The 19,397-nt window shown below is 39.2% G+C and overlaps 2 protein-coding genes across 2 annotated transcripts in view; one reads left to right on the forward strand and one right to left on the reverse strand.

The window, feature by feature from the left end:
- rab22a (RAB22A, member RAS oncogene family) overlaps positions 1-4,222 on the reverse strand; it is a 10,038-nt gene extending 5,816 nt beyond the window's left edge. Inside the window, exons 1-3 of the mRNA XM_017408941.3 lie at positions 3,906-4,222; positions 3,042-3,121; positions 2,284-2,365 (exon numbers count right to left, since the gene is read on the reverse strand). Of these exons, the coding sequence (XP_017264430.1) occupies positions 2,284-2,365; positions 3,042-3,121; positions 3,906-3,941 (198 nt within the window). The 5' untranslated portion in view covers positions 3,942-4,222. The remainder of the gene's footprint in view (positions 1-2,283; positions 2,366-3,041; positions 3,122-3,905) is intronic.
- Positions 4,223-4,830: 608 nt separating this feature from the next.
- On the forward strand, positions 4,831-19,284 carry ppp4r1l (protein phosphatase 4, regulatory subunit 1-like). Its single transcript, XM_017408960.3, has 20 exons — positions 4,831-4,903; positions 7,735-7,779; positions 7,988-8,117; positions 8,564-8,670; positions 8,766-8,908; positions 9,047-9,193; positions 9,589-9,696; positions 10,484-10,549; positions 10,785-10,943; positions 11,375-11,499; positions 12,468-12,970; positions 13,075-13,394; positions 14,138-14,224; positions 14,339-14,524; positions 15,281-15,442; positions 15,536-15,636; positions 15,840-15,960; positions 16,235-16,369; positions 16,863-17,004; positions 17,219-19,284. The coding sequence occupies exons 1-20, from the start codon at positions 4,897-4,899 to the stop codon at positions 17,362-17,364; spliced, it is 2,940 nt and encodes a 979-aa protein (XP_017264449.1). The 5' UTR covers positions 4,831-4,896; the 3' UTR covers positions 17,365-19,284.
- Positions 19,285-19,397: the final 113 nt, after the last annotated feature.

Consider the following 19,397-nt stretch of genomic DNA (forward strand, 5'->3'; position numbering starts at 1 on the left):
TTTGCTTCTAAAGCTCCTTCTAAAGCTCCTTCCAGCGCACAGTCAGACCTGGCTGGCCGGCTGTCTTAATATTTACTTTTTAACATTTTTAAAAGGTAATGATAGGTTTAAGTACTTTTTTAATATCAGTGAAAAGTATTTGACCTTGGCACACCATCCAACAACGTCAGCACGGCACCACACAGTTTCTGCAGTAAATACTTTTTTCTTTGCTTCTTTTAACTGTTTAAGTGTTTTGTCTCCTTAAAAAAATAAAAAAAAATACATCAATTAAGGACCTTGGTTCCAGACATTTGTTTAGCTTTGAGCAAAACAAACCAATATTATTTTTCAAGATTTGAAAATTGCTTTTTATGTGCTTTGGACCGGAGCTGTTAGCGGGTAATAAATTTATGTGTCATGCTTTAACTGATGATATTTATTTGAAAAGAAAAAAACCCTGTTCTGAAAACTTGGAATGACCTCGCCTTTACAACATCTCTATTTTCCTTTACAAAGGAATGAATTAAACGATCCATCTCGGAGTGACAAAGTTACCTCAGAGAAGCACACATTCCACATAATTACAGTTGTTACTGGCCCCGAGTCCACTAACAGGAATCCAACTTGGGATCTTTGGCAGAGGCACTGAGGAGCGCTCAGTCTGCTTTGTTGGCGAGTGTTGGGGCTGCTCCACCGCCAGTCCTGTGTGGTCTATCTGTGCCTTAAAACCCGAGGAGCAATCATCCTCGGGCCAGATGTGTGGCCACACAGAAGCACAGAAAACAAGTCCAGTGACACACTTAGAGTGCTGATTAATATGTGAAACTACAAGCTGGGGGTATAATGAAAGAGACCATCTAGCTCCAATTAGGTGCAAGGTTGCAAATTTGTTTTCTGCAAAAAAAAAAAAAAAAAAAAAAAAAAAAAAAAAGAAGTCAGCCAAGGAATCCTGGATGGGTTATTGATGGTTGGGCACATGGCCTCATCAGGAACTGTGGAAATGTTCAAGCTTTCATTTCTGCTTGTGTTTCTGTGTGTTTCAGTCAGCTTCGTATGCCTCCTTGGATTTTGATAGGCCAAAGCCTCAAACAGATTCGAAAACAAGAAACAGAAAGGCTCAAAATACCACAACAGCTTTGTGGGAAAAATCCATAAAAGCACATGATGCATTTGCTTTTTTTACACTCAAAAATGTGAACTACTTTGGAGATCGAGAGGCCACATGTATAAAAAGAGTGGAAGAGTGGGAATAAAACAGTCAAGACAACAGCACAAAGACATTCTGACGTGGAGTGGCAGTGGCTCTCAGATAAGACAGCAGTGGCACACATCAGCGGGGTGAAAGTGCTTGAGTTTATCGCCTCGTCTTATCTTAAACAGAGCTGCACGGATGTCCCCTGAAACAGCATAAGAAAGCCTCCAGGGGCACGGAGGATAAATGACGAGCAGCATCTTATCTGAGCTCTCTGGAGAGACCGGCAGCAGGGATACAACAGCAGAAGATTGAACATGAGAAAGGGAAGTCTGCGCACAGAAAAAAAAGGAAGTGAAGTGGATATGCAGGGCAAAGAAACGTGGGACGCTGTATGTGAGTCAAAGGAGAAAACGCTTCTTTAAACTATAAATATCTGGGGACTGAGGTCAGTCTCACTGAATACAAAGCTGACAGTCAACATGTGCCCTCTTTGTTTGTGTTTGTCTTAAGTGGAATCATGTAAATGACAGGAAATTTTAATAAAAAGGCATTTACAGCTAAACAGGAATTAGAATTAGATAAAAAGTGGCACGTCATCGTGACAAACAAGATTCAGAAACACAACATATCCTGAAAAGAAACCTCTGGAAGTCCTAAATTTGTGCCTGAGATGTAAAAGTGTAACACAGAAGTCCAGAAAGGAGACACACGACTAAAATCAAAGGGGACAGAAAGGACAGATCTTAATAGATTTGTTTCTTCTTCTTTTTTTTTTTCCTTTTAGACTAAACCAAACTTACTCACTGAAAAATAACACCACATCACATATTGAAATTTTGGGAAATGAGCACTAAAACAAGAGCACAAGGAGAAGTAGGTAATTGTTGTGGCGGCAGGACTTTACCTATGGAAAGACAAATGTTGCCCCCTATCAGAAGTTCTAACTAACTGCAGGAGTCACACGCCTACAAGCTGGGTCAGGCACCGGCACTTAACAACCAGAAGAAATACACTTCGGACAAGGCCACAGTGATAATAAAATGAAAAACTCTGAAACGGCTCGTTAAACAAACTGCAAAAGGAAAACCTTCAGATATAACACCAACCCGCTCCTGTCCTGCCGTGTCCCAGATCAGGAACTTGTGCAGGTCGTTCTGGTATTGCACCGTCTTGGTCATAAAAGACGCCCTGGTAAAATAAAACAAATAATGTCAGGGAAAGAAAAACTTTGAAGCAGTCAGTTTATAAAATGTTTGCTTAAATCTGTCATACATTTTAATGAGCTTCAGTTCAGGTGTTTTTATTCATGGTTGATGTGTTATAAAATGTTATTTTGTGATCCTAATGTCCATTTTATTTGAGCTCCTTATTTATTATTATCTTTTTTATAAGGTTTTTTTTTATTAGATTACATTTTGTGTTTTTAACTGCTGTAAAGCTTTTTGTGATTTTTTTTAAAGGTGTATGAAAGTGAATGTGTTATCATTACTATAATTTGAACAAAATGCTTAAATAACTTAAACAAGGTTAAACTTTTAAGTATTATTTCTAACTGAATCCTATTAATGAGTATTTTTTCTTCATCAACTAATAAATTATTATCTAATTATATGAGAAAGAAAACTGTAAAATTAAAAATTACATCTAATAGGACAAAAAATGCTGAACCTTCAGGTTAACAAGCTGGGATAAAAGCAATAAAACTATTCCTGTAATAAAGGTTTTAAACAATAATCAAAAGGTTTGCCAAAGTCATCGTAAGTTAATTTCAGATCCACTTTCTTTGAACTGATTTCACAGCCAACAAAAACAAGAAGGGCGAGGAATAAATCCGTTTCTAGCACAGGAAACGGACGGAACTCACCCAATTGTTGGGTTTATGTTCGGGTCAAAGCTGTCCTCCACAAACCTACAAACAATACTCGACTTTCCAACGCCAGTATCCTGCAGAGACAAAACAAAGAGGATGTGCTCAAACAATGTCAGAAACAGTGATTACTGATCTCTATTTTTGTAGCAGTTTCTTCCATTCTGCCCCTCCTGTAAGCTGTAATGTGTAAACAATTAAACAGGAGCCAAAAAATTAATGTTTAACAAGTTTTCTTTATACGTATAAAGATTGTGCTACTGGCAGAGGACAGAACTGTTTATGATGTTGTTATAAGCTATTTATAATGCATGACTATCCTTCCTGTTCCTTTTTCTGACTCGAATGAAGTGAAGGGTGAATGACATACACCCAAACTGTCTGTTTGCAGAATTTGCACAATTTTCTGTCACAATCAGTACAAGGGTTGAACAGAAAATGTGAAGTCCAAAACAGTGAAAGACCTATAACAAGCCTGAAGAACTACTGATCAGGACAACTTTAAAACACTACAAGAACATCTGACTCCTGAGAAAAAGGATGACGTAAAGCTTCTGTGCGCAAGTTTGGCACGCATTAAGATGATGTAGAGTAAAAATGTTATTTCAGAAGTGCATTCTTGAGATGCTGATGAAGTAATTGATGCAATGTGTCGTCCCTTCAGTCATGCTTTTTTATGTTAAGACCACTAAGACTAACAAGAAACATAACACACTTTTAAGTTACCAAACACAAAAATGTAAATAAAGACCTGTCCGTCAGTAATGGTTCAGCTTGAAGATGGACATTTAGTTGTGATGACAGACGTAAGATATACTGAATAAGGACACATATTGCAAAATAAAATCAATAAGGACTTACCCCCAGGAGACAAACCTTTAACTCTCTTAAAGCCATATCGAACTACGTCTAAACAAGTTTAAGAAAAAGATCATTGGCAATTTTTTTTCTTCCTTCAATATCCTTACAGGTTTTCTGTGTTTACATGCACTTCATCGCAATAAAAAGCTGACAGATGCAGATTTCAGGTTAGCCAAACGCGATTGCTGTAAGCATTAAAAAGCCTCGAAGCTGATCTTTTTAACATATTATCATTTTCGTAGACAGCTAGCTAGCTAACAGCAAAACCACCAAATCGTAAGGTCTCCATCTTGAACTACAACGTGTGGTCACGTGACACAGTATCGGCTTTTTTTTTTTTTTTTTTCGGAAGATACACAAAGAAGCCCACTGTAACTGTGTTTACACTCAGTTAAGTCGAGTTTGTTCCAGAGCCGCGAAACAATTACGGGAGCGGCTGTTTAAAAGTCAATTTACCACTAAATAGCAGCATCAGGAAGTAGTTTCAGGAAGTAGTTTTTAGCTGTGTTTGAGTGACAGCTGCGCGGCGGTGACAGCCAACAGGACGGTGTTGTGCCGGAAAAGGTACCCCCGCCGGGAAACGCTCGCCCGGCATTTGTTTTCGCTTATAAATTAATTAAAAACATGAACAATCTAAAGTGACGCAAACACTCGCACTGTCAACTACTGTGTTTCCAAAAAATAAAATAAAAATACTCGACGCTTGAAAGCAAGGCCGAGACATGTTTAGGAGGAGAGCATATTATGGCAGCCTGGCCTGCCTTAAAGAGCACTGTAGCTAACATTTATAAATCAGCTTTAAATGTGTGTAGTTACATGTGTTATTCGGGTTAAAACACAATTCCGTCCATCTTGATTCCCTTTCATCTAATTCATTTTTTATGAATAAAACTGCCTTGAAATGCCCTTTCCGCAAGGGGGTGCTTTACGCGGAAGGGGTACATTTTTCAGCACAACACCGGCAGCCCGCAGAGCCGAGCCGATACTCAAGATGGCAGGTAATGGCACTTTTTAAACCATATTTTCTATTTTATGTCGAAGCTTGTGGTACCTGTAAGTCCCGCTGTGAGGTTCAGTATTGTAACAGTTGAGCAGTGGGAACTACTTTAGTACTTGTACAATATTATCAAGCGAAGTGCTGGGTTATGAGAGCCAAGTCAAAGCGCTGGACAAACCGTTAGCGGACTTAGCAAGACTAGCCTGGTATCTGAAGCTACCCGGGGTGCCGAAATGGTTCCTTTCGAAAGTAAATATATAACTTATCAGTTCGTGAAGTTCAATATAAAAACTCGTCAAAGTAGTTTTGCGTTTAAGCAGCATTGTACTCCAGCAGCCGGGTTAATTTTTGGTCTTTTATTAAAGCAAAGACTGTCGAGTTGACCTAGCTAACGTTAGCCGGGTAGCTACAGCCAGTTTCAGCCATAAGCTGACCAAATCCTCTTCATAACAAAGCGGATATGTTGTTCTTTGCAGCAGTGGGGTTTTTTTGGGGTGTGAGGTGACATTTTTTATATTTCTGTAACGTGTCCCGATTCACTCATAAGCACCAGACTTGGTTTATCACGTCGAGGTAGGGGTTGTTTTTATATTTGGAGCACACTTTGCCTTCCCAGCTGTAAACACATGCTGCTCTTCCTCGGACGTATTTCTGAGCTCTCCTCTTCGAGCCCATACTGCTGATGTCTTATAATCAGGACCTAGTGGTGTTCTAGGCTTATAGTGATTCTTTACGCCTAAAGTTATAGACAGGATGCTTTGTGTCTTGTTAAAAATAGGAAGAGCTCCGTCAGCAAAACAGTTATAAATAGTACAATAGACATATTGCACTGAAGCAATGCATCTATCAGACAAACTACAGAAACATTGCATTCTGTAGGGTAAAGAAATACAAGTAGTGTAATATATCACCATTATGCTTAATCGGAAAGTGGCAGCTGTGTTCATTTTTATGACAATATCATCTAAAGACTACAGAAACATTTATCATATTTGACATCAGATGGCAGAGCTGACCAAAAAAGATTCTGGTGGTTTTGCAGCTAAACAGTCTTTTTGAATTTTCCCCACTTAAATACAGGCTTTAAAAAAAATAAAATATGTTGCCCTGGTGACAGTATGTCATTGTATTCATAAATCATCTGTGTGTGTGTGTGTGTGTGTGTGTGTGTTTGAAGGCAAACTTGAGATATGATTTTTATTCATCTTAGAGTCCCAGAACTAAACATCTCCTAAATTCAGAAAAGTTATTACTGTATTTATGGCAGGGATCTGTGGTCCCTGCAGTTTTTTTTGTTTTTTTTTTAAATCTGAAAGTCTTCTGTTGAATCCTGAAAATCTGAACCAGAGAAGCCAAATTTAGGAACACGGCTTTCGTAATGATAATAATTTAAAAACAAAGAAAAACTGTAAACATTTGTCGTAATTCTCATGGTTAACAAGCCATTTGTCTGTTTGTGTTCATGTTATGTTAACGTCTGTATTTTTATTTGGGTGATCTTAGCGTACAAACAAATTGATAACAATTGATAAAAAGGTTGGGGAAAAAAACATATTTCAACCAAAAAATGCAGCACTCATTTATTTGAGTTTTTGTGACATCAATAATCAAGAATATTTATAAAATCTGACAAGTTGTGCCTAATCATACGCAAAACAAAATGTGCTTGAAATTGATCAACTAGTTAAGGATACTATATACACCACAAGCATGGATCTATGTATATTTATTTTTGATTTGTCTTTTAATTATATACAAATTCAAGCTTATATCAAACATAAGTTTCAAACATAAGTATTGTGTGTTTGGACAGAAACAGACATTTTATTAAGGAGGCAAATACATTTATTTAGATATGAATAAAAACACTGAGCATAAGTTGTATTTATCAAGTGTCTCGGAAGCCAAAAATAAATGTGGTAAACCAGAGCTTGATTGTGATTCGGTAAAACTAAAGTAGGTAGACGTATAAAGTTTAAAAGTAAACAAGAATTTTTAGAATCCTGTGAGGTGATCGGATGATGGAACGAAATGTAACCACTCCAGTTGGTTAGGTTCATCTAGAAGAAGCCAAGAGGCAGGAAATAACCATAAAGTTTCCTGTTAGTCATTAAGCTGGTTGTAATGCTCAGTTTTTTCTTGATAACGTTGATGAAACTTTATGTTCACTATGAATCATGCATTGCTGTTTATTTCCTGCTAAAGTTTAACTCGTGACAGAAGGAGGCTAAACAACAGAAACATTTCTTAGCTAAATGCACGTATCAGTGACTTTAAAATCACTGTCATTTTCATTCTACTTCAGATTTCCTGGATGTAATGCCATCTTTGAGTCTCATGTATTAGCAAAACACATTTGAACTGTTTTTTCGTCACTATGGTGATGCATCCCAACATGTCCCAACTTCCCATAAAGCCTCTCTTACAAGTTACTACGCTGATACTGTGATTTCAGTGCGTGAGACTTTACAGCGTGATTAATCAGCAGGAGCACAATGATTTGTTGTCCGTCTTGCTTGAATGAAACTTTGTCCCTTTTAATTGTCAGGCAGTAAAACTGCCATGCCACGGCGATTTTCATTTTGTCAAGAATTCTGCGCAGAAATGTTGTACATTCACACATTTTATTGTTTTCGCTCATTTCAGTTCATACTTCCAGTATTAATTTTGACAAATCTATTCAACAAACCCCGTTTAAATATTCTTCTACATATTACATCTAAAATACAAACTCTGTTACTATCAGTAGGAATTAATTAAATTGGATAATGTTTAAACAGTACTTGATTATATGTTGATATAAGAGCCCCACTAATTGTTTTATCCTTGCAGGTCTATCTTTATACTTTGAAGATAGCCATGATGATCTGGATGATTGTAAGTACTAAAAATGCATTCACTTAACATAAGTCATTAAAGTTAATATTTTCTGCACAAAACAGCACAAAATTCAACTTTTGAAAATAAAATGAAGTTTGTTTTATTGCCTGATTTAAACATTGCATCATCATGGCACCACAGTGAGACACCCATATAGTCTATGATTTAAACATTTTAGTAAACCAACCCGTTCTTACTCCCACAGTTGGATTCGATGATTATTCTTCAGAATGTGATGGCATCCGCATCACAGCCTTCCTCGATGCGGGACAAGACAACCTGACTCCTCTTGGGAGGCTAGAGAAATATGCCTTTAGTGAGAATACGTTCAATAGGTAAGTGGCGTCCTGTGACCAGGCTGGCTAACCTGAGCCTTGGAAAAATTCACAACTTTCAACCAGAACTTTTCATAAGCTTCAAGAACATTTAGTTTTAACTAGACTTTCTTTTATAGGTTTGTTTAATTCAATGACTCTAATGGGCTACCTTCTGCCCGATCATTTGTGCAGTTTTTCAAAATAAAATTAGTGCATTTAAAGTCCTTAGTTTGTGTTTCTTGTGCTTCTGCAATCATACAGCTGTTGCTTCCACACAAACCTGTTTAGTTCTCATTTGGATGCTTTTTATATTCAGGTTTGCAGGAATCAAGCACCCCTGCCATTTCCCAGTAGACGTGTATAATGTTCTTGACAGCTCTGTCAGTGCCGTGCGCTACTCTGTGTGGGCTTGACATTTGTAGGTATTGGCAGGCGAACCACTAACTGAAGCTGTTGCTTTCTAGGCAGATCGTGGCTCGTGGCCTGCTTGATGTGCTTCGAGAGTTCAGTGACAATGAAAATGACTTTATCAGTGTCATGGAGACAATTGCCAGAATGTCAGAAGATGCAGGTAGATGTCTTTTTCTTTCAGTTTTTTTTTATTTTTGCACCTGTCGCGTTTTATTTTGCTTTATTAAAAGTAAACTGTGATGTGTGTGCACTCAGAGCCCACAGTGCGAGCCGAACTAATGGAGCAGGTTCCTAACATTGCCATGTTTTTGCACGAGAGTCGGCCCAATTTCCCCGCCGCTTTCTCAAGATACTTAGTACCGATTGTGGTGCGGTATCTCACTGACCCAAATAACCAGGTAGGTTTCAGACCCCTCTCTTTTCTTGGTGATATTACCAATGTTTAGGGGGCAAATGAGTCATTTCTGCTGATGAAATTGTTGCATATTAGAGGTTTTCTTTGTTGTTTTTAACCACCACCTTCATTTTTTTTGCAGGTTCGGAAGACGAGTCAGGCAGCGCTGCTTGTTCTGTTGGAGCAGGGCCTTATCTCTAAAGCTGACATGGAGACCAAAGTTTGTCCAGTTCTGCTCGACTTGACAGAACCCAGCAGTGACGATGACTACAAAATTGAGGCAGTTGCTGTAAGAAACCCACTGAGCTCGTTGAGCTTCTTTTGTTTCTTAAGTAGTCAGAGATAAAGATAATTTTGATTTAAATAACAGATGCAGATTTCTTTTGCATTAATAAACTTTTAAAGTTTAAAACAAATGCATTAAACAAAGTACAAGTTATCAGTGTGGTTATTTAAATTTACCTGCATCTTTACTACACATAAATGTCAGCTGGTAATGTATTTCTTGCAGTACTTCCAACACATAAAGACTTCTTTATTCACTCTTTACTTATTTAGCCCCAGTTGTTTATTGAAAAAGCTTTGTTTAACTTGATTTTAAAATGTAAATGGTTAAGTTAACTCGGACCCTGTCAGGTTTTGATGATACTAAATGTAAATGCTCTGCTTGGGTTATTTAAACAGATCATGTGTAAAGTTGTTACCATGTTGAGCAAAGACACGGTGGAGCTTCTGCTGCTGCCACGTTTCTGCGACCTGTGCAGCGACGCCAGACTCTTCCAAGTGCGCAAGGTAAGGAACCCCGACTCTTTCCCGCCTCCATGTCAAAAATTGAGCATTATTTTAAGAACACGTCCTGTTTTAGACTGCGAACAAATATGAGGCAGAAGGAGCTGGAGGTCAAGTTTATTTGTTCCATCTGTAAAGTAAACCACTCAGTAAGTCAGCGACGGTCCCGTTTTGGGCACTAGCTCAGCTGACACTGAGCTGTTGTTTTTCCCTGAGGAATGTTAATTCTCTAACTGGTGCCAGTAGGTGCACAAGCTACTAAATTTTAGCAAAACATTCTCAGACGACCTGTTTTCGATTTGAACTGTAGCACAACCACAGGTGCATTACTGACGGCTGCGGTCCACTTTTAGAAGGTTCTGCCTCTGTGTTTGTTACACAGAATATAACAGGCACGCACAGGAAGCGGCTACTAAAAGTTGAATGCAGCCCTTGCTATAACACTTGAGTTAGTTATACTATTTCAAATCCAAAACTTTTATTGTAGTAATAGTTGTTTTTATCTTCATAGTTATTGTTATTGTTTAGGACATTATTTTATTTGGGTAAGTAGATTTAAAAGTGGAACTCATAATTGCATTTTAGAGCAGTTCTATTCTTTAAACTTGCATTTTAAATTTGTTACTTTCGCTCATATTTATGCGCAAAATATACTTGTCTTAATAATTTATTATTCCACTTATTAACATTACACAGTGTAATGACTGTCTTTCCATGACTTGTCTAGTAATTTAAAAAATGTTATATATGATAATTATTTAATTGTCATTTGTGTTTTGTCTTGTTTCAGGTGTGTGCAGCTAACTTTGGAGAGTTCTGCTCTATTGTTGGTCAGGAGGCCACAGAAAAGCTACTGGTGAGAGACTTCAGATTAAAGCTTTTTTATGGTTTTGTTCTTTGTTATAGTGTAAGGTTAAGGATTTTCCTGACGTAACATCGCACCCAATGTATTGAGCCATCTTTGTTATTTCTCACGAGGTCAAAATGATGTCATGTATGAAAGGTCAATGGCTCCTTTGTTCCCCAGCTGTTGACAAATCTCTGTTCAGTTCAAACACTCACAGTGTTCTTATGGTCCTGTTTCAACACAGATGCCCAAGTTCTTCAACCTGTGCTCAGACACGCTTTGGGGCATCAGGAAAGCTTGTGCTGAGTGCTTCATGACCGTCTCCAACTCCACCTCTCCAGAGGTGCGACGCTCAAAGCTGTCCCCCCTGTTCATCAACCTCATCAGTGATCAGTCCCGTTGGGTAAGACAGACAAACTTAGATAACCTAATAAGGTATTTTAAATGACTGTGTAAAAGCTTCTTGCACATCTATGAGCAGTATTTGTACTTTATGTACTTCACCATTTGACCTCTTTGCTCATTTAAGATGTTAAACCTTTGCACTTTTAATTACAAATAGAAACTTGACCCCCCAAAAAAGAAAACTGTAGATCCACATAAGCTTCAGTGACGACCTGTCAGTATCCTCAAGCAGTAATATGTAGTCTAAAGTTTAGGACTGTGCTCAGTTTGTTTTGATGAATATGTCTTATTTTTTTATTAGTGCTGCATACAGAAAGGAGTGTATTTGAATTAAATGTGTCCAGTAAATAGAGCTTCCTACATGTATTATTGATTATTTGCTAAGACTCAACAGTAAAACAAATGGGCTCCACTTATCTCTGTTTTCAGGTGAGACAGGCTGCCTTTCAGTCTTTGGGGCGATTCATCTCCACCTTCGCCAACCCCTCCAGCACAGGCCTCCATTTCAGAGAGGACGGTGCCCTTCCAGAGGTCCCCAGGTGTACATCAGACAGGTGAGGCCAACCTGCACAACACAGACCTGCTATCCCAGCTTAATTTAGGCAATTTGTGTGGCAGTGGTGACAGCTTCTTGAATTACCAATTTGTAAAATTCACTCAGACTTAGACATTTTGTTTGTGTCGATTGCACGATGTCATTTCTTAGCCTTACTCTTGGTGGGTGGATTTTACTTGATTAAAAGACATACGTAACAGGATCAGAGCATGAAAAAGCAGACAATCAAGGAGATGATGACTCACTGGAAATAAACAAGCTGCTTCTCAACATTATTATGGGTGATGGTTTATGAAAAAAATAATAAAATAAGTGATGGATGTGAGTGGCATTGATGTGAAATACCTTTAGTGTCCACATAGTGTATCCTTTTCAGATGTACGTTTTTGGAAAAAGCAAGTACGAGATCAAGCTAGCATCAACTCAAATGAAGAATTCCTTAGTATGCTACTAAAAAAATATAAAGTTATAAAAAAATATAAAGTTATAATAATTATATATATATATATATATATATATATATATATATATATATATATATATATATATATATATATATATATATATGGGCAGATTTTCTGTTTCTGCAGGAGCTGTTAAAGATTTTAGAAGGCAATTTTGTCAAGTTTCTTTTTTACTTTTTAGAAAGCCTCAAATTTTAGGCTTTTAAAGTTTATTGTTAGTGGGCTGATTAAATATATAAGTTCTGCTTTACTTTCTTCTGTGCAAATAATAAATTAATGCTTTGCTTTTTGTATGGCCTTTTAAACTGATGGTTTAAAAAACCTCAGTTAAAATGTCCACAAAGATCCAACCCAGTTTTTACAATGATTTAGATTTTCACAACTCTAAACTAAGGAACCATTCAACTTATAAAATTGTTTTCTTTGTAGACCAATAAAAGCATGTGCTCAAGTGTTAATTTGTGTGTGTGTATATATAATTTCTTTCTTCCTCTCTCTTTAGCAACTGCTCTTTGAACCCCCTGAACTGCTGTGACATTAGCAGCTGCCACAAAGAAAGAACCATCACCCACACCCCCCCCAATCAGGATGGCCGTGCCACACCATCCCCAGAGCATGTGTCCACTGCAGACTGCGAGGACTTGCACAACTTCGATGACAACCACTCGTCTGTTCCTGGAGACGCACAACACGGCTTCATCCCCACAGATAGCAGAGACAGTCCAACAGCAACAAACAACGCTAAGAACACAAAAGAAACGGAGCAGACGGATGAGAACTTTAATTCTTTCCGCTACTGGAGAGCTCCTTTACCAGACATTAGTGAGGATCTGGAGATGCTGAACTGTCAGGCATCAGTAGAAGAAGAGAAGAAAGAGATAAATGAAGAGGAAGAGGAAGAGGATTATCCAGAGTCTAATTCCAGCCATGGACAAGCTACCAGTGATCAGATCCAGAAGGTTTTAGACTGTTTGCAACCTCACATTGCTGATCCTGATGTACAAGGTGAGCATACAGAGCCTGGACATGTATGATGATACTTTGGGCACTGTACTGGTGTTTAGACTTGGCTGTTTATGTAATATTTTGTAATTTATTTTACCTTCCAGCTCAAGTCCAAGTATTGTCAGCAGCTCTGAAGGCAGCCCAGCTGGACAGCCCAACGGACAGCTGCCCGACTGAAGAACAGTCAGAGGTGCTGCTCGAGAATGATCCTGACTGCCCGGCAGGAGAGAGCCAAGCTCCGGAGCTTCAGTCAGAGGCTGAGCAAACTTCTACAGAGGACGAGCAAACTTGCACAGAGGAGCAGCAAACAGTGGAAATCTCTCCGCCGTCAGAAACATCCCCGGTCCAAGAGCAAGAAGATGAGGAGACACAGACGGAGCCCATGGAGGAGCAGGAGGAGCTTCCTCCGAACTGTCCTGTTCTGGTATGTGACTCTGGAGATCACTGAAGTCTTATAAAACCTACAAGGTTATCAATGCCACAGGATTAATAGTTGACAGTATGGTGTAAAGTTCTTTTTAGGAAGTGATTGGTTTGGTTTACTGCTCAGAATCAAGCTTCTCTGTGAACCTAGAGTAATCTATTCTTTTTAATGATCAAGATTTAAAGTCTGATTTATGTATGTAGTATTTATATTATTCTGATTAAATCAGCAACAACTAAAGAAAATTAAAACTTTGTATCAAACTGTTCAGCAATAAAACAAACCAATTATTTTGTTATCAATACTGCGGTTGGATCAAACTGTTGAGTTCAGTGTTCCTCACATTCTGGCCAGATGTAGAATAGTTTGGAGTTTTTCTGTTTCTAGTTTCTTGTTTTTTCTTTGAGTTGTTGCTAAACAAACTGGGCTTTATTTTGTCTAGAAGATCGTATTCTATGGAGCAGGTATTTGAAGAGGAAGTAGCATTGTCAGATGGGTTTTTCAAGCCTTTCACTTCTTTAAGGTTGTCTTTAGTTTCCATACTGATCTGAAACTTGCAGTCATTTTTTTTTCAATGAGATGCAACTGACGAGAAAGCTCTGCTGCTACATCGTCACAAACACTACAATTTATCTTTTGCTCTTCATGTATGAAGTATTTTTTATATATTTGAGGGTTTTAGTGTGCAGTCCTATGGCCTGATCTGTAATGTGGTTGGTTTTTTTTTTTTTTTTATTCTTCAGGAGTCTAACTTCATCGAAAGTGTTGAAGAGGAGAAAAAAGAGGACTGTCCTCACAGCCTAGTGTCGAAGATGAAGCCTAAAATCCAGGTCAGCCAGCAAAATGTACAATCCTGTCAGAATTAACGAGATTCTTATTCAGCCTTGATTTGGATTTATTTTTATTTGCTTTTGAATATTGAACTTTTGACTTTGTGTCTGCAGAATGTGATCCCCCAGCAGCTGTTGGATCAGTACCTCTCTATGACGGATCCTGCACGGGCCCAGACGGTGGATACAGAAATAGCCAAACACTGTGCCTTCAGCCTGCCAGGTGTGGCGCTCACTCTCGGTCGGCAGAACTGGCACTGCCTGAAGGACACATACGAAACCCTTGCTACTGATGTGCAGGTGAGAAATAAAAGTCAGAGCATCCTGAGTGTGATACTCTTTTCACTAAAATATGTCATGCAGTAGTCATTTGGAATAGGCTTGCTGAGGTATGCTTTCTCAAGCTTTCATATGTGACGTTCCCATCAGTGCATGTGGACTGTGGGACAGCAGTGTTGTGCTTAATAAATGTCACACATTTATTAAAGTGTCAGATTTTGTCTCACGCTTTATCAGATTACACAGCCTCTATTTGAGGCTTGCCAGGTGGTACATGGGTGGAAAGGAGCAAGGTACTCTCTTTTTTTCTCTTTTTAAAGAGAGAATCTGTAAAAACTGGGCAACACAGTGGTTTTTAGAAGGCTGTAAGGCATTAGCTGAGCCTTCCAGCATACACAGGATCTTGATTTGTTTTTTTTTTTCTTGGTTTTGTGTCAATACAAATGCCATTCGTCTTTCATTCAAACTTGTGAGGACAGTTTTTAAATTGCAGTTTCAAATTTCAGCATTTTCATCAAATGCACCCTTTGGTCTTGACATCCCCAGTTTGCTTTGTAAAGAGGCCTTTTTACAGAAAACAAAAGGTGCAAACGTAGCACCTAAAGATGATTTATTTGCAGCTCTAAAAATTAAAAACAACTTAGGGGTCATTGATGAAAACAAATAAAAATCAAGTTCTAGTTTACAGATTGAGTAAATATCAGTACTCTTGAAAATAACTTTTTCCCAACATATTGCTGGTGTAATCATTTCAACTGACCACATTCTGACTCTCAGTGGAAGGTGCGGCGCACGTTGGCCTTCTCCATTCACGAGCTGGCGGTCATCCTTGGGGACCAGCTCACGGCAGCGGATCTGGTGCCCATTTTCAACGGTTTCCTCAAAGACCTGGACGAGGTTCGCATCGGCGTGCTCAAACACCTGTATGACTTCCTGAAGGTAAGAGCCCACGTTTGCCTGATACCATAAAAGAATGAACTCGTTTGGGGGTTGATATCGAAGCTGACGTGTGCGTTTGTGTGCTTGCTGCAGCTGCTGCACGCGGACAAAAGGAGAGAGTATTTGTACCAGCTGCAGGAATTCATGGTGACTGACAACAGTCGCAACTGGAGATTCAGATACGAGCTGGCAGAGTAAGTTTTCTTTTTCCCCAGATTGGATGAAAAATCAACTCCACTGTCTTACGGTGTTGCAGGACTGCATTGTGGGAATGTACTTCTCAGCTCATTTACTCTAAGTCTGTTTTTCCTCTTCTTTTTTTAGTCTTCTGTATTGTCTGTTATTTGCCATCAACTGCATGTACTCACTCGAGTCTGCCTTGTTTGTTTGCCCGCAGGCAGCTGATCCTCATCATAGAGTTGTACAGCCACTACGACGTGTATGACTACCTCAGGCAGATAGCGCTCACCCTCTGCTCCGACAAAGTCTCAGAAGTCAGGTGGATCTCCTACAAGCTGGTAGGTTTACAGCAGGCTGCATGACCTGGTGGAAGGAGGGGGACGTCATGTTGGCAGCTTGTGACACTTTGCTTAGCAGAAAAACATGGAGATGGAAGATTTTCCTGGACTGATGTGTTTGTTGTAAAATAATGCTGATGTAGCTAATTCCAGAGTCATCCATTACCACTTTAAACAAAAACTAGCATTTGCTTGGAGAATATTTAGTCTTTTAACCTTCATTCTAGTCTGAGCAGTTGTTTTTAGTGTCATCACCTACTCTGCTTCCTCTCAGGTGGTGGAGATCCTCCAGAAACTGTACGCATGCGGCGCCGATGACCTGGGCTTGAACTTCATCAACGAGCTCACCGTCAAGTTCTGCCACTGTCCGAAGTGGGTGGGGAGGCAGGCCTTCGCTTTCATCTGCCAGGTCTGTCCGTCTCATCTCAAGTGACTTGAAACGAAACTGTGACGCAGCAACTTCCTGCGTTGTTTTTGTACTTTCCTCCGGGTTTGTCTGATTAATTGTCTGAGCTGCTGTTGGGAGTAAAATAATATAAATATGTAATAATGACGCTGTGTGTTAGAGCACTTCATTTATTGTTTCTGGAACTTATAATGCCATTTGTTGCTTTTTGCTTTTCAATAATAGTTGCATAATTGTAGAATATTTTCTGTTTGTGTAATGTAAGTGTTACACAACCCAGTGACTAATAAGAATGTACCAGCTGTCATCTTTGTGCACAGTTCAGTAATTCTTTGGTGAACCACTTCTTGTTCCTACTTGTCAAATTTGTGATTTGATTTTTTTCTTTCCCTGACATGTTACAACTTTGACGTCGTACCTTTTTCACTGGCTTCTTCTTGCCGCTGTGCCTCTATACCTGCGTTTGTATTCATGTTGTTTTCTTTTTTTCTTGTAGGCCATTGTTGAAGAGGACTGTATGCCCATGGACCAGTTCAGCCAGCACCTCTTGCCCAGTCTGCTCAGCCTCTCCTCAGACCCTGTGGCCAATGTCCGTGTGCTGGTGGCTAAGGCTTTACGACAGAGCATCATGGAGAAAGGTAATCCATAACTGGACTCAGTCCTGCATGTTGGTTAAGATACAGCAAGTATGTACAAAATATAATTTCTTGTAAAACATCCAGCTTTTAATGATGCAAACATAACATTTGTCGCTGTCTTTAAGGTTAGACTTTTAGGCACTTTTGATTTTTGACTTCCTGTATTTACGTATGTGAAAGTATTCTATTCCCACTAACTGAGTTTTGTGTTCAGCTTACTTTAAGGATCCGGGCTGTGGCTACTCCGACGAGCTGGAAGAGACGGTGATGGCTCTGCAGTCCGACAAGGACCGGGATGTCCGATTCTTTGCCAGCTTGGACCCAAACAAAGGCCTGATGGACACGACTGCTCTGATCTAGCCTTACCTTTCCAGTTCCTGTCAGTCTACCTGCCTGTCTCACCTGTCTGTTTGACTGATGCACAGTCAGCGTTACCTTCAACACCAGCACCCGACCAGATTCCTAACCACTCGCCTGCCGGGCAGACCCGACTACTTTGAGAATCACGACAGATGTTCAAATTGCAATATAAAAGATTTAAGCATGCTTAAATAACTAGATGGTGTCTCTGGTTGGGCAACACAAAGCGCACATAACAAAAACAAGCAAACTTTTCAGAGTTTTCAAAAAATGAGCTGGACTCGGGTGGCTGCCTTCGCTAGGCCTGAACTTTCCCCCACCTTCCTCCACACTAACATCCACCCCACCACAGACTAAAACCTACGACGGGCTTACATTCTCCAAAGCTAATTGTGAGCTTGTTATAGATATTAAATAATTTTGTTTTTCTTAATCCTTCTTTTTGTGGGTTTCTTAACAAAACGAGCAGGCGTGAGGCCTGCCCGTCTCTGCGTGTGCACTAACTCAGGGGGACTTTTCTGAACCTAAACAGCATTATTAAGCTTACACTGTAAGCAGCAGCTGCTGGAGCCAGGGTGAAAAACCTCCAGCTGTCTGAGCAACAGACCAGCCAAAACAAGTAGCTCTGCTGGTCACTCACCTCGTTTCCTTCTGAAAGCTTATCGTCTCAGACACCCTTTGTCTCCTGAGATGTCCTCTAGTTTCTCGTCTCTTCCCTCCTGCCTTCTCATATCACTCATTCTCTCACCTCTTCTTCATGGGACACAAAGAAAAACCACTGCTGCTGCACAGTATGGTGACTCTGCCACTCAGCGTAAATAAAACCATATCTTTGACATGTTTTGGAAAAGCAGCCTAACAGGTTGCTCCCCTCTCCCCCCCTTTGTGTCTAAAAATGTGACACTGTGTGTCTCCCGGATAGAAGGAGACTGATAAAATACCTCTGTTCAGACATGATCGGCCAGTGTGTCACACATGGGGGTACATCTATGTTCAAACGGGCTCTGAATGTCCTCAGATGAATTTTTTTTTTTTTTTTTTTTCCCCTAAACTATTCTGTGGTGTTAATGAAACAACAAGGGCTCATGTTGAAGTGACACAGGGTGACTCAAAACTCAGAGAGAAGAGGAATGAAGAAAGTAAGCACATTGTTGGATAATGCATGTTTCCCCTCCTGCGTCCTTCCTGTTGTGTATAGTTTGTATCACTTCCTTAATGTTGACGTCATTTTAAGTAATGACCATGGTTGCTTTCAGTGGATCTGACTAACCAGTTGTACAGTAGAATAAAGTAGTGGCTGTGTTAGCAGACTGAAAGACACCTGATCATGTTTCCCTGTCTTGGTGGAATGACTCGGAGTATAAGGTTTCTCTTTTGTTTTTTTTCCTTTTTTGTACAGCTTGAACCTGTGGATTAAAAAAGGTGTGTTAATGGAACCAAGGCCAGTTTAGTCGAGATGTGTGTGAATAGTGGGAGCAGTCACCAAGTCACTTTTTTTTTTCTTATCAATCTTGTAAGCTCATTTGTTCTGTTGTAAATGTTTACCCCTGCCTCCTTTTTTTTTTTTTTTAAATTTTGATGAGCATAATTTGAGAACTTGAGCTGATTGTGGTGTGTGCTGTGCATCTCGTGTCTTTCTTCCTTGGAAAGGAGAGCTCGCCGCAGTAATGGCGGCGTCGACTCATCTCGTCTGTCTGCAATTTGTGTCCATCTCATTTTTTTTTTTAATGTAGAACAGTTAATATATACGTTTTATGAAAGTTATTTTTCTTTTTTTTTCAATTATGCACCGCAGTTCAAAGATTTTATATCCTAACTTTACAAAATTTACAACCTTTGTAATATTCAATGGTTTCTTTTAAAAATACATTTTATGTAATGTTATTTTTAGTATTCTGTAATTAAAATGATGAAAATTGATGTGTGCTCAGTTGGTATTGACAAAGAAAGAATGTGAGCAATTTTAAGATGCTTTAGTGCCATATTAATGAAGTTGTAAAATGATTTAAATACTTTTATGGTATCGGTAGCAG

The sequence above is a fragment of the Kryptolebias marmoratus genome, linkage group LG4, assembly GCF_001649575.2.
Source record: "Kryptolebias marmoratus isolate JLee-2015 linkage group LG4, ASM164957v2, whole genome shotgun sequence".
NCBI lineage: Eukaryota > Metazoa > Chordata > Actinopteri > Cyprinodontiformes > Rivulidae > Kryptolebias > Kryptolebias marmoratus.

Excerpts from the sequence above, each read along its gene's own strand:
- ppp4r1l (XM_017408960.3), top strand. Across the intron at positions 12,971-13,074 it reads TGCTGATCCTGATGTACAAG|CTCAAGTCCAAGTATTGTCA; the intron begins GTGAGCATACAG and ends TTTACCTTCCAG. Across the intron at positions 14,525-15,280 it reads CCCTTGCTACTGATGTGCAG|TGGAAGGTGCGGCGCACGTT; the intron begins GTGAGAAATAAA and ends TCTGACTCTCAG.